Raw genomic sequence first — 12,641 nt, forward strand, 5'->3', positions numbered from 1 at the left:
ATTACCATATTATACTGTATTAATATCCTCAAAACAGGGATGATAGTGATGCTGGTTATTGATACCAGATCATGATCTCCCAAAATCCTGTAGCTCTGTTTTCATCAATCTGTACCAAATCCGCATAGGTGATTGCCAAACCAAAAGAGTCAACAAATACGAGAAATTCCAATGATTCAGACCGATTCAAACGATCTTTTATTTTATGTAATTTTTCAAGGAGACAGAAATCATTGAATGAAATACCGTAGTATGTACGAATACACACTGTGTCAAGCCTAAACACCCTCACGCTTAATTCACCAACCTATTCACTCAATAAACACATAGTTTCTTGGAATTGGATGTATATTTTACAGTAATCTTGTTTATTAAGAAATGTATAATGCAAAACCAGTTGATGTGCAAAACAGTAAATCTGTAAACAGTAATTCTTTTCCAATGCTCATTGCGCATTATTATCATTGGAAAAGCCAAAACAACATCGCGTGAAAAGGACAGTGCATTCTTATTATTCATTATTATTCAATGATTCATTTATCTAATACTAATTAGTACCACGTAATAACCTTTTATACATAAAACTTATTGAAAATCGTTTTTTCACTAAGGGCATTTGCCCGACACACAGGCCTACGGAATAATCATAAAGCGGGTTATTTTGAGCAGTCCCTTTCAAAACGTATCCAACACTTTTCCAGCTCGGGTACAGCCTCGTGAATAGATTGAAATACACCATCGACTAATCAGCAATCGCTATCGACCAATCGAGAAATACGAGCCATTCAGTCGATGATTCCCATGGAATAGTTAATATACAACAGGATACCCGATTTCGGCAGATTTCAAATGCCGGCACGGGAAAAAGACATTGAATATTTTTCACGTAAACATTCCAGCACCAAATGTTTCAGATAATCCACTGGCTACACAGGTGGTGGTAAACCGAGTGATTTACGAACAGTTCTTTCGGCAATTTCTTCGAATTTTTCCCGATTATCTCTCCACGTCTTCGCTGCGTCGACATTTGCGGCGCTTTCATCATTCGGTTCTAGATAATGAATAAACATCGTGGATATTATTAATATCTCGTTTTTTAATATTTACTTTGAATACTTAATAGTTCATTCAAAAGTGATTTTCTAACGATTCTGACCGACCTAGTTGGAGTAAAGCTAGTTTTTAGTATTGAAGACATAAGCCACAATCGCGTAGATTTAGCCCAGATCAGACAAAAACACTTGCGTGATGGGAGCTATAGGGATTGGTCTTAGATCTGAGACCTAGACCAGAGATAACCAACTATCCACGAATATCAATCAGTTTTAGATAGTTGAGACTATTTTCACCCACAATATAAATTCAACAAACAGTTGTTATTACTTATGTTCTGACGTTTAGAGAGGATTACTTTCACCCATCAGAGATTTATTTATTTGAAATGTCAGAACAAAAGTAACAACAACTGTCTGTCGAATTTAAATTGTGGGTGAAACAACACTGTTAATATTAATATCAATCAGTTTTAATCTGTATACACTGAGGACCAGCCCAGTTCCACGGTTAGTTTGACGGCTCGCGTGAGCAATGGGTCTGTTTGTTTTGCTTTATGTCGTTTGGATCTTGGTTATCCTTTTGGATTGTTCATTCAACCTCACATTGGGACACACTGTCAACAGCCATCAGGACTTGCACTTAAAATGAATACAACAGAGAAACCCCTGTGAAGCTGGCTACCGGTTCCCGGTTCCTTATTCGGCTCCCGATTCAATTTTGAATAAGAAACCGGGAACCGGCTACTGGTTCGGCTCCCGATTCAAAATGCTTTTGAACTGGGAGCCGAATCGGGAACCGGGAGCCGGCTACTGGTTCGGCTACCGACCGATTCAAAATGCTTTTGAACCGGGAGCCGAATCGGGAACCGGCTACTGGTTCGGCTACCGATTCAAAATGTGAAGCTGGCTACTTATTCGATTCGACTCTTTATATTGCGGACAGCAGGTAAACATAATTACGTAACTGTCTGCTGAAATGAGTGCAACCTTGACCTCGGCCACCAGGCTAATCGAGACGTCTGAATCAACACCACGCGTGTGACGATTTCCTCTCGATTCAAAATCATTTTGAATCGGGAGCCGAATCGGGAACCGGGAACCAGTAGCCGGCTACCGGTTCCCGGTTCGGCTCCCAGTTCAAAATGTGAAGCTGGCTACTTATTCGATTCGACTCTATTACGGACAGCAGGTAAACATAATTACGTAACTATGTCTGCTGAAATGAGTGCAACCTGACCTCGGCCACCAGGCTAATCGAGACGTCTAAATTAACACCACGCGCGTGACTTCAATATACAGTTACTATGCAACTATAGTCTATACTATAAGCGGCTAAGCCATAGCGTATCAACTATGTAGCGCGTAATCTCCGTTCATGTGGCTTCGATTACGCGTTGAGTGGTATGGATTGAAAGAGGATGGTCTGATCTGTGTTTACGAATAGATTTCGTGCCGATACGATAAAGTTTAGGTAGACTTTTGTACCATTTAAGTTTGGACTTTCCGCGTGACGTCACGTCATTTCAGCAGACATAGTTACGTAATTATGTTTACCTGCTGGCCGCAATAGAGTCGAATCGAATAAGTAGCCAGCTTCACATTTTGAATCGGGAGCCGAACCAGTAGCCAGCTACCGGTTCCCGGTTGCCGGTTCGGCTCCCGATTCAAAATGGTTTTGAACCGGGAACCAGTAGCCGGCTCCCGGTTCCCGATTCGGCTCCCGGTTCAAAATGTTTTTGAATCGGGAGCCGAATCGGGAACCGGGAGCCAGCTTCACAGGGGTCAGCATCATGCCTTATCCCACAGGGCAACTACCAGTATAGGTCGCAAGTACTAACCAGCTAGCATACTTATAACGGAGAGTAAAATCTTTTCAACACTTTGAACGGGACTCCAACGCTCTGCACTGGTTTCATATCCCATAGGATCATCACCAGGTGCATGTAATATTGATATACAAACTCGTCCATCTGGGTAAACTGAAAATTCAGATGAATTCAGATGATATGACAATTTGATCTTGCATTGACAGTAATTTTTTGTACGACAAATAATTTAGATAATCCAAATAAAATCTGAAACAGGATAAGTTATTGTACGGTTTGACAAATTGAATGTAGGTACTTACTGTTTGGATGGAATAGGTCGCAAGTAAATTTCATTTTTGGCGGACTGAGTGGATAGTCAGGAGGGAATGACATCAACGCTGCAAATACACCACCATCAAAACACGTTCCCTCAGGACCCCTGAAAAAAATCAGATTTAATTTGTTATCAAAAGGTGTTTTCTGAATAGAAATTGACCGCAAATAAACTTACGTGATATAAGCTTCCCATTCAAAGAAATTCTCTTCAGTAAGTGGCCCAGCAACAATTCCTTCAGGAGGATTTAGAGTTAACTCTTGAAATAGATGATAGAATAAGGATGAGTGAAAAATAAATTCTATCAAAACGATGAACCACATATGGAACAGTGCTACCAGACTGCTGCCTGAGGATCGCAATCAATCACATACACAATAATTCATACCGATCATGGTTTCTACTTACGTTTATATTCAGCCATCAACCTCTTCAACGCTGACCCAGCCATTTTATACACAGGGACTTGTCACAATTGATAGTGAATGAATAAAACCAATATCAATGACCAGGTCCACTATCCCTGTATAATATAAAAAACAAGGGTGGCAACAAATTTTCAATCTGACAATGACTTCTCCACTTCAATCGACTGTAATTCCAAAAATTCTCAACCGATTCACATGAAATAAGCTTTAATACAACCTAGAAGACTTTCTGCTTCCAACGAGCCTTTAACCACCACTCTAGGACAATTATCTCACAACGAAATCACCGTTTTTTGACGAGAGATAGCTCAAATTGGAGGTGTACCGATTCTATGGTGGACAGCAAAATGGTCGTATTTTTCACTTCAAACGATGATTTCTATGTGAAATCTTAGAGATAACCCCAACAAACCATACATTTTTTAAAACTACGCGGTCATACCTGTACGCTTATCTCATTTATTTGTATAATCCACGCGATGGGTGAGCTCGCAAGCTCAAAATCGAACAAATATACGAAAAAGTCACCTCGCACTATCGCGCTGGCGGCCATTAATCACGTGACGTGCAGGTTCGGGCTATGTTAATAGAACCGCGACAAGACTACGTCTGTAGACTTGAAAAAAGGAAATATTTGCTAATAATACCACCCCTCAGACGAATGTTGCACTATATTTTCATAATACGGATATTTTATTAATTAACAGAACTTTTAATAAATTTTGTAATGTTTTTCGAAATCTCTAAGCCAATCAATGCGCGTGAAATATTTAGCCCATTACTACGATATCACGTGATTAATGGCCGCCCAGTTGATGACAAGTTGAACGCCGTGTTCGTCCTCATTTTCGATTTTGAGCTTGTGAGCTCACCCATCGCGTGGATTATACTAATAAATGAGATAAGCGTACAGGTATGACCACGTAGTTTTAAAAAATGTATGGTTTGTTGGGGTTTTCTCTAAGATCTCACATAGAAATCATCGTTTGAATTGAAAAAAACGACCATTTTGCTGTCCACCATAGAATCGGTACACCTCCATTTTGAGCTATCTCTTGTCAAAAAAAGGTGATTTCGTTGTGAGATAATTGTCGGAGAGTGGTGGTTGTAGGCTCGTTCGAAGCAGAAAGTCTTCTAGGTTGTATTAAAGCTTATTTCATGTGAATCGGTTGAGAATTTTTGGAATTACAGTCGATTGAAGTGGAGAAGTCATTGTCAGATTGAAAATTTGTTGCCACCCTTGTTATTTTATTATACAGTTGCAGGGATACTGGTACCCCCATCATTGGTCTCTCATCCATTATCAGTCGTGACAAGTCCCTGTGATTTTATAGGCCCAAACTCGGTTAAAATGGCAAAAATCAGAATTTATATTCTTCTTGTCCGCACAACACCCTACTATGCTGCCACCTACTGGATATTAATCTCACTATTTGTCTAATCATGTTCGAACCCCAAGTATCGGAGTCAGTTTCATAAAAAAGGTTTAAAATCGATTTGCGAGTTAAACTTTTTTTTGTGAAACTGGACCCTGAACTTTAATTTTTGTTTAGCTCAAATCAAGTTATCTCTGCACGTCACTTAGTGCAAAACCACGACCAGTTATTCCTCCATTCATTATTGTGCCAGCAGATACTGATCTATCCATGACACTGGACCGACCCTGTCCGCTGCATACTGACCCACAAACACAAACAAAACATCTAACGAAATCAATACTTGGTTTATTTAATCAATTTAAAAGGAAATCCATACCTATTGTTCATAAATAATGAATACATTATATATATTATAAAATTTGGACATAATTGCTTTACACTTATAAAACAAACATCTTACGCTGAATCTAAGTCCATTTGTTAATAATGATAATAATAATAATAATAATAATAATAATAATAATAATAATAATAATGAAATGATGATTTATTTTCTTAACATAACGCATTATCTAATTACACAGTAATCTCTGCGCTTAAAATGACAGATGGGAACTGAGAAAGCGGTGTAAGTTGATGATGCATTTTATTCAGTTTCTATTCCGCAATTCTAAAGGGTGCTAGTCCCAGTTGTTGGACACAGAAATTGGGACATGTGTTCAAAGTCATTTTTCGACATTGAGTACAAAGTTCACAGGTCGGACTACACTCACTATCTATGAATAATGCATGGTAGCGTTTCATGAATTTGCGCAACAGGTCCAATTCTTAGTTGGGTCAAATTCTCAAAACACCGAACCACCTAAAGCTTAGATTCAATATTCTAGCACGTCACGAATAACCATAACAAAAACATATTCCAATATGAAAAACAGTAGTATGCGCTTCAAGCACTTTTGTTATGCGTTACATGCATAGTATGTTCACCCCGAACAATATGCGAAGAAAATTCGTATTTATCTCGCGACAAATAACCGCAGATGTTGCATTCGAGAGCGTTACGAAAACCGTGACAACCCATATGAATAGTATACATCACATGGTCCATAAATATGATATCGCAAGTCGAACAGACGTATTGTTTCCGCAGTAACTGTTTGTTGATCGAAGTCGATTGTTTTTTCGCGTTCGACGGTGGAATCGTACTCGACGACGGCGATTCTTGACTAGACGCCGAGATGATCGATGAACTCGAACTAAGTCTTCGTTTCGCTTTCATCGGCGAGATCTGAGAGTAACCTTTCGATGAGTCCAAACCGATCATCGGTAGACTGTTCGTGCTGTTTCCAGCTGGCCAGTATATACCGGCGGATTGAATGCGATGAGTTTTTGGTGACTCATGCGTGCTAACGTTCGGCGAGACGATACCCGTAACGCTCTGACGAGATAATAAATTCTTAATACCCGGAAATCTCCGCGGACTACCATCCTCGCTATGATCGGAACCGACTGCAGCCCATCGTGGCTCCAGATCTTCCGAACTCGTGTTCGGTGAACTCAGTCTATGTCGTTTCATTTGCACATCTTGATCGGCGAGCATTTTACGTTTTTCCCCTCCTGATGACCAAGTATTCAACACCGCTTGGTTACTGTCATTGTCCTGCAATACAGTTTTAAGATAGATATCAACCAGCTGTTAGATATTTGGTAAATGCATTTAACAAAGTACACTATGAAAAAAAAAGTATAAAAAACAGACTCAAAATCCTGATCAGTTAATTCTGGATTATAATCATTTATGGATATTGTCTATGTACTCAAAAGTACCTTCAGTAGACTCCGCCCATAGCGGTAGCACCTGGACCGGCATAACTACTGTTCTAGCTAGACAAATTACGGTATTGATTTTCTGGTTTTTTTGCACATGGACAAATGCTAGGGACAGAAAATCTTTTCAGTTCTACCGGTTTGAACAGATTACGCATTAGACCGGTACCACTATAGGCCGAGTCTACTGAACATAAAATTTAATATAGAATTTTAATCCTGATTTCTCCATATATCAGATCATTTTCATCAGTATCAACTGTAGGTAAGGCTAAAAAGATTAAAACCTTGTGTCTCATTTGTTGACACAGCCGGCCATCTATCAACCCTGTACATAACTATTTTTTTTAAATCATGATCAAGCTAACCATTACAGATCGGGCAGCTATAGAAATGAACTGATTACAAACTCAATTGCAGTTTACAAAATGACCCAGCCGATTATGAGAAACAAAGTATGAACTTATTTGCCTAATGAATGTATGTTATGAGCCTACTCGTAATTCAGACAGAACCAAATGAACCAATGAAATCAGCTGCTTACTTCAGAACTAATACTGTGTTGATCGTTGTCAGTACCCAATAATTCCACGGTCGTCATTCCAGATGTTGTTACATCAGTTTTCATTTTCGACAAATCAACGGCATTTTGTTCACCTGTATCTTGAGTACTCAGATCTAACCCGCAATCTGGCTGTTCTAGGCTCGAATCATCGATGCTTGTCATAAACTTATTTGAGTGGTCAAAAACTGGCCTACATTCACTGATCATTCCATAACCGCTGCAATCATTTCTGATCGGACTAATGGAACTGTACTTGCCACTCAAATCGTAGGATCTCGAATAGTGCGGGCTTTCTGTATGAGAAAAAAAAAACTTCAGTATTCAGAATGACTTAAAGTAAATTTTGATAACCTACTTATTACATGTACTTACGTTCTTGTTTTAAGTTGGCTTGCTCCTTTTTGATCAACTGAATTCGTTCTAATGTCGACACTTGAACTTGAACAGCATTGCTGAAAAAAATCAGCACCAAAATATATTGCATTTGTAGGTTTGAACGCATACATGAGGCGTAGGCCTATGGAAAATCTATTAACATTAGAACGTAAATCCTAAGTAAGTGTTTATAAGGACTAATAAATAGCCTCTGCAGAAAAAGCAATTGGGTCTTGGTAAAAATGGCATATCACAGAAATAAGAAATCCCTTCATACCCATTAACCAAAATCTAGCTCCCAGAAATGCAGTGGTTAAACATACCCAAAATTTGAATGACTGATTAAGGATTGTTGAGGAAGACTTTCTTCATTACCCATTCCAGTAATTAACTGTTGTTCTTCAGATATAAACAATGAAGCATCCGTTATAGATTTCTCAACCGGACTGACTAGATTAAGTGGCGTAAGATCACTAAATGGTGATACTGGTTGCTGTACGCTATCGTCTGCACTTTCACAACTGGATACTGGTCCTAGATATCAAATGAACAAAAACATTCAATTCATGGACTCGAAAAAAGATATAGGCATCTTTTCTTCAAATCTAACTCAACATTTTTCGAATCAACTTACTTGATTCACTTAGCGGTTTCACGAGTTTAGCATTGCGCATTAAATGGCAGCGCTTAGACTTCGGTACATCGGGATGATCGGAATCAAAATGTTGACGTAATTCCACCTGAGACACAAATGTTGAATTCGAACACAATTTACAGTTGTACGATACGGAGAGTTCTGTATGTCTCAAAAGATGAACCTAGAAAATCAATTTCAAAAAAGTTGTTTCAATTATTTTTACCTAGATGCTTAGAAGTTTAAGAAAAAAGAATTCAGAACCCTGGTTACACAGTTATGAGTAAGAAAAAACTCTACAGTTAATATAGTTTGTCTTAAATCATTTTACTCTAATTCAACTCACAACTATGAAACCTTGGGTCCTGGAAACTTAGAATCTATATTCAAATCAATTACACGAGAATCAAATTAGAATCAAATGGACATAAAATTCATGAACGTGAGACGAATCATGAACCACATTCAAACCTTGGCAGTCGTCGACTAACATAATGTAAGATTGTTGATAAGAATGAAGTAATGCGTCATGGTATGAACTTCAAATGAGAGCGGACAATGTACATATTGAAAGAGATAAACCAATGATTGCCAAACACGTCGTAAATGGCCATCAGAGTGCGCAAATATCAAATTTCAATGCAACATCATAAAACAGATCGCTTAGAATGAATAATGATATGATTATAATTAAATGACTTCGCAAGATGAAAGCCATTGATCATCACTCTTGAAATATCCACCTTCAATGTCTCTTTTCGTTTGCTCGCAAAGTCGCAAAATGAACACTTGTACTTCTTTTGAGCCGTATGAACTTGCATATGTCGAGTCAAATTACCGTTCTGCGTAAATGACATACCACAGACTTTGCACTGAAAGGGACGTTCTCCTAAAATAGATCACACGGTAGTTTACACAATCTTATCAGAAGAAAGAAAAGTGTCAAGAAAAAAAAACTGAATTCAATTCCTTCTCAAATGGTTTCAGCAGCATAAAACCTTAAAAAATGGATATTAAGAAGAAAAAATTGAAATTTCTGTGAACCTTATGGATAATAACAAAGAAATTCAAATTATCTTTAATAAATGGACGCGTTCGAGATTTCATTATATCAGTCAAAACCACTACCATATTGATACTACCACTTTAATCTAGTTCGATATGAACTTTGAAACCATGAATTCTGGTTGTTTATCAAGTCTTATGGTGTTGGTTCAAGTGCTTTCAAAACTGGTTATTTCTGGTTGTTTTAATCAATTCGATCAATACGTATACGTCAATGAACGGCTATCAATGGTTTCTGCTATCAGATCCAGAAAATAGATAATAACTGATCATTTTACCTGTATGAACCCGCACGTGAGTTTGTAGACATCCACGAGATGGCGCCACATATGGACATAGTGGACACTTATTTGGGAAAGTCTCTTCTTCAGAAGACACAGTTGTCAAAGTCTCAGTCCATATTTCGATGTCTGTGGACTTTTCGTCCATTCTTGTGACTAGATTTAGCTATCCATTCCAATATATGATAAACTGAAAAACAAATTGAACATATCATACTAAACTCGATCGTTCCTTTCAGTACATCTAAACTACCGGGGTACATTTCTATTTGTCAATGCTTAGTTTATTCAACTAGACAATAGCTCGCATAGAGAATAAGGCCGACAACTAATCAATGTAATTTAGTCCTAAGTTATCTGAAAGTCCCCATTAGGATAATGCTCCGATGATTACTCCCAAGGCTATGGTTAGCTTGATCATGATTTCAAAAATAGTTAATGTACAGGGTAGATAGATTGCCAGCCGGGTCAACTTTGAAGCTCAGCAGAAATGAGAAACAAAGCATCAATTCTTTTTAGCATCTTTCCAAAAGAAATTGCAGGTACTGGTCTATTGGTAATACGGTCAGAATAGTAGAACAATAAAGTCTTTCTGTTCCTAGAGTTAGTCAAGTGAAAAAAATCTGAAAGTCAATACCAGTAACCTTTTGCGGGTCCTGGCGCTACTGCCATAGGCAGAATCTGCTGTACTCATAAAGCAACTTATGAAATGTAAAGAATTCTAAAGATTTTTCCGATTATCTAAAAAAACTTTATTTCTCCACAAATGAATATTCTTTTATTACATCATTACATCATTTATTTTCATAATGAATAGATGCAAGCCCTCATATAAAGAGCGTAATTACTAAGATGGTGGAGGCGGAGGTGGAGCAGGGGGTGCAGGAGGAGGAGGAATATTACCCAATTGTGGAATACCCGGTGGAGGTACAGGTGGTGGGGGCGGAGCACCAGGAGGTGGAACAGGAGGTGGTGGAAAATCACCAATAGGCGGGGCTCCAGAAGGAGGGGGAGGAGGACCATAGTTTGACATTCCAGGGGGTGGTGGAACGGGCGGCGGTCTACCCATAGGTCTCATCGGGGGAGGACCCATTCCCATCTGCATTCCTGGAGGACCCATCTGCTGGTTCGGAATATCATCTGACAGCATCAACTTCTGATCAGCCTTGAACGCGAACTGCAAAAAGAACTGTTTAGTCTCTTTATTCCAGTGCGTCCACAGTTTCTTCGGATCTTTATCGACTTCGCGACTCGGAACTTTAAATGCGATTGTTTCGTACGGCTCGGCGGCGAATAAGAGATACTGCCATTTTCTGTCGGGTGGCTCGACTTTCTGTTCGTACGCTGCCATGAATCGATGTCGCGGAGTGATGCTTTCGACTATTTCCGGGTAATCGATCTGATACAGCAGACTCTGCTGCCCGGTCTCCGGATCTCTCTGCTTCGTTACTTTGTAACCGGGTCGACCAATTTTAACGAATTTCTTAATGTCGACGCGAGCTTTCTCCGGCGCCGGCTGAGCGGGCGCGTCTTTTGCTTCTTTGGCGGCACGACGCGCCAGATTAGCTTGATGTTTCTTCCCTTGCGTATGAGCGAGGTAACTTCCTTCATTGTTGTGCAGTGTGAGACACAATTTACATTCGTACGAACCGAGATGGTTTTTCATGAAATACGGATCTTTGTTAATGTCAATTGTCTCCAGTGCCAACTGCCGCAGTCGCTCCCTTCTGTCTCTGTTGGATTCGGATGATGAGGCTACCCCACCGGTACCAGTCTTTCCTCCAGCGCGGTGCTGAAAATCCATCTTCAATTTTCTTTCGAATCAAAATCTGAAATATAAAATGGCTCAAATTAAGCTCTAAACATTCACATATATTTTTCTATTGATGCAACCAAAAAGTCTACTTATCAATACTGGTATAGCACAAAAAACTTGCGATATTTTGCATTGAAATTTAAACAAATACAAAATATAGTAGTAGAGCTACAACTCACCAAGTTTTAAGAAGACTCAGTGCTTGCTGTTCCAACAAAGCTACCAAAGCTATACCAGTACCAGCATTAGAGAAATACACAAAATGGCTGCAGTCAACGACATAATCGACAAAACAATTCAGACATATTAAGAGTCAGTAGTGCCAATGAGAGCAAAAGAGATCAAATTGTTAGTCAGGGTCACTAAGTATAGGTCACTAGACGGTTGGATTTATGATTGAAGCTAATAATGTTTGAGAAAACTGTACATAACGATTGTTTCAGTTGTCGTGGTCAGGACTGGGGGTTGACTAAGTCGATACGCAATCATACTCAGCATCCTCTGAACTCTTTTCTTTTCAGACTTATATGCTTTACCGGAAAAAACTAATTAACCGTCATCACACACAACGAACAACAGTTTCCGGAGTGGGTGTTATGTCATTACCTCTTCTTGAGAGTCTTGACTTGACTTTAAGCTATTAATTCACAATCAAGGTCTTAGAAAGCAGGGTAATTAGTTATTCGGAAAGTTGGTGGTAGCGTGTAAGAGCTAAGTTACGATTAACAACGCAATAAAACGGGAGGGTTGTTCAGTTTGTTGAGTTGTTTTGATTGAAATTGAATTGGTTAGGCAAAATTTCCGGTTATTCTTTTGAATTTTCAACCTCTCACTAAATGTTATGGGTCAATATTTACAATATTTACTAGCGCTATTTTACTTGCACTTTAAGCTAGTCTAATCAGATTCTATAGCAGAATAACTTACATGGTTAAAAAATGGATTTTATTCGATGTTTTATCAACCGGATGTCGAGAAACCGTACAACATGGCGGCCACAACACATCCGGTACTAAAAAGTCGAAAAATAATTAGACTGGTTACCTGTCCCCCGCATAACCGATAACCAGTCTA

At 38.9% G+C, this 12,641-nt stretch overlaps 3 protein-coding genes across 4 annotated transcripts; all 3 read right to left on the reverse strand.

The window, feature by feature from the left end:
• Window positions 1–179: 179 nt before the first annotated feature.
• On the reverse strand, window positions 180–5,037 carry LOC141900377 (ubiquitin-conjugating enzyme E2 G2-like). 2 transcript variants are annotated; one of them, XM_074787262.1, is made up of 6 exons: window positions 4,951–5,037; window positions 3,606–3,646; window positions 3,375–3,456; window positions 3,184–3,302; window positions 2,894–3,034; window positions 180–1,051 (listed from the first exon to the last, which is right to left on the reverse strand). In XM_074787262.1, coding segments are annotated over exons 1-6 (510 nt in total). In that variant the 5' UTR covers window positions 4,953–5,037; the 3' UTR covers window positions 180–926. The 2 variants fall into 2 exon arrangements, with proteins under 2 accessions (XP_074643363.1, XP_074643354.1); XM_074787253.1 differs by lacking the exon at window positions 4,951–5,037 and adding an exon at window positions 4,068–4,193 and having other exon boundaries at window positions 3,606–3,720.
• Window positions 5,038–5,550: 513 nt separating this feature from the next.
• LOC141910952 (uncharacterized) lies at window positions 5,551–12,563 on the reverse strand. Its single transcript, XM_074801851.1, has 8 exons — window positions 12,495–12,563; window positions 9,749–9,941; window positions 9,149–9,294; window positions 8,406–8,589; window positions 8,095–8,305; window positions 7,769–7,848; window positions 7,376–7,689; window positions 5,551–6,664 (listed from the first exon to the last, which is right to left on the reverse strand). The coding sequence occupies exons 2-8, from the start codon at window positions 9,897–9,899 to the stop codon at window positions 5,951–5,953; spliced, it is 1,800 nt and encodes a 599-aa protein (XP_074657952.1). The 5' UTR covers window positions 9,900–9,941; window positions 12,495–12,563; the 3' UTR covers window positions 5,551–5,950.
• On the reverse strand, window positions 10,599–11,555 carry LOC141900583 (splicing factor 3A subunit 2-like). The gene has a single exon (XM_074787588.1). The coding sequence runs from the start codon at window positions 11,553–11,555 to the stop codon at window positions 10,599–10,601; it is 957 nt and encodes a 318-aa protein (XP_074643689.1).
• Window positions 12,564–12,641: the final 78 nt, after the last annotated feature.

Source organism: Tubulanus polymorphus, chromosome 1 (assembly GCF_964204645.1).
Source record: "Tubulanus polymorphus chromosome 1, tnTubPoly1.2, whole genome shotgun sequence".
NCBI lineage: Eukaryota > Metazoa > Nemertea > Palaeonemertea > Tubulaniformes > Tubulanidae > Tubulanus > Tubulanus polymorphus.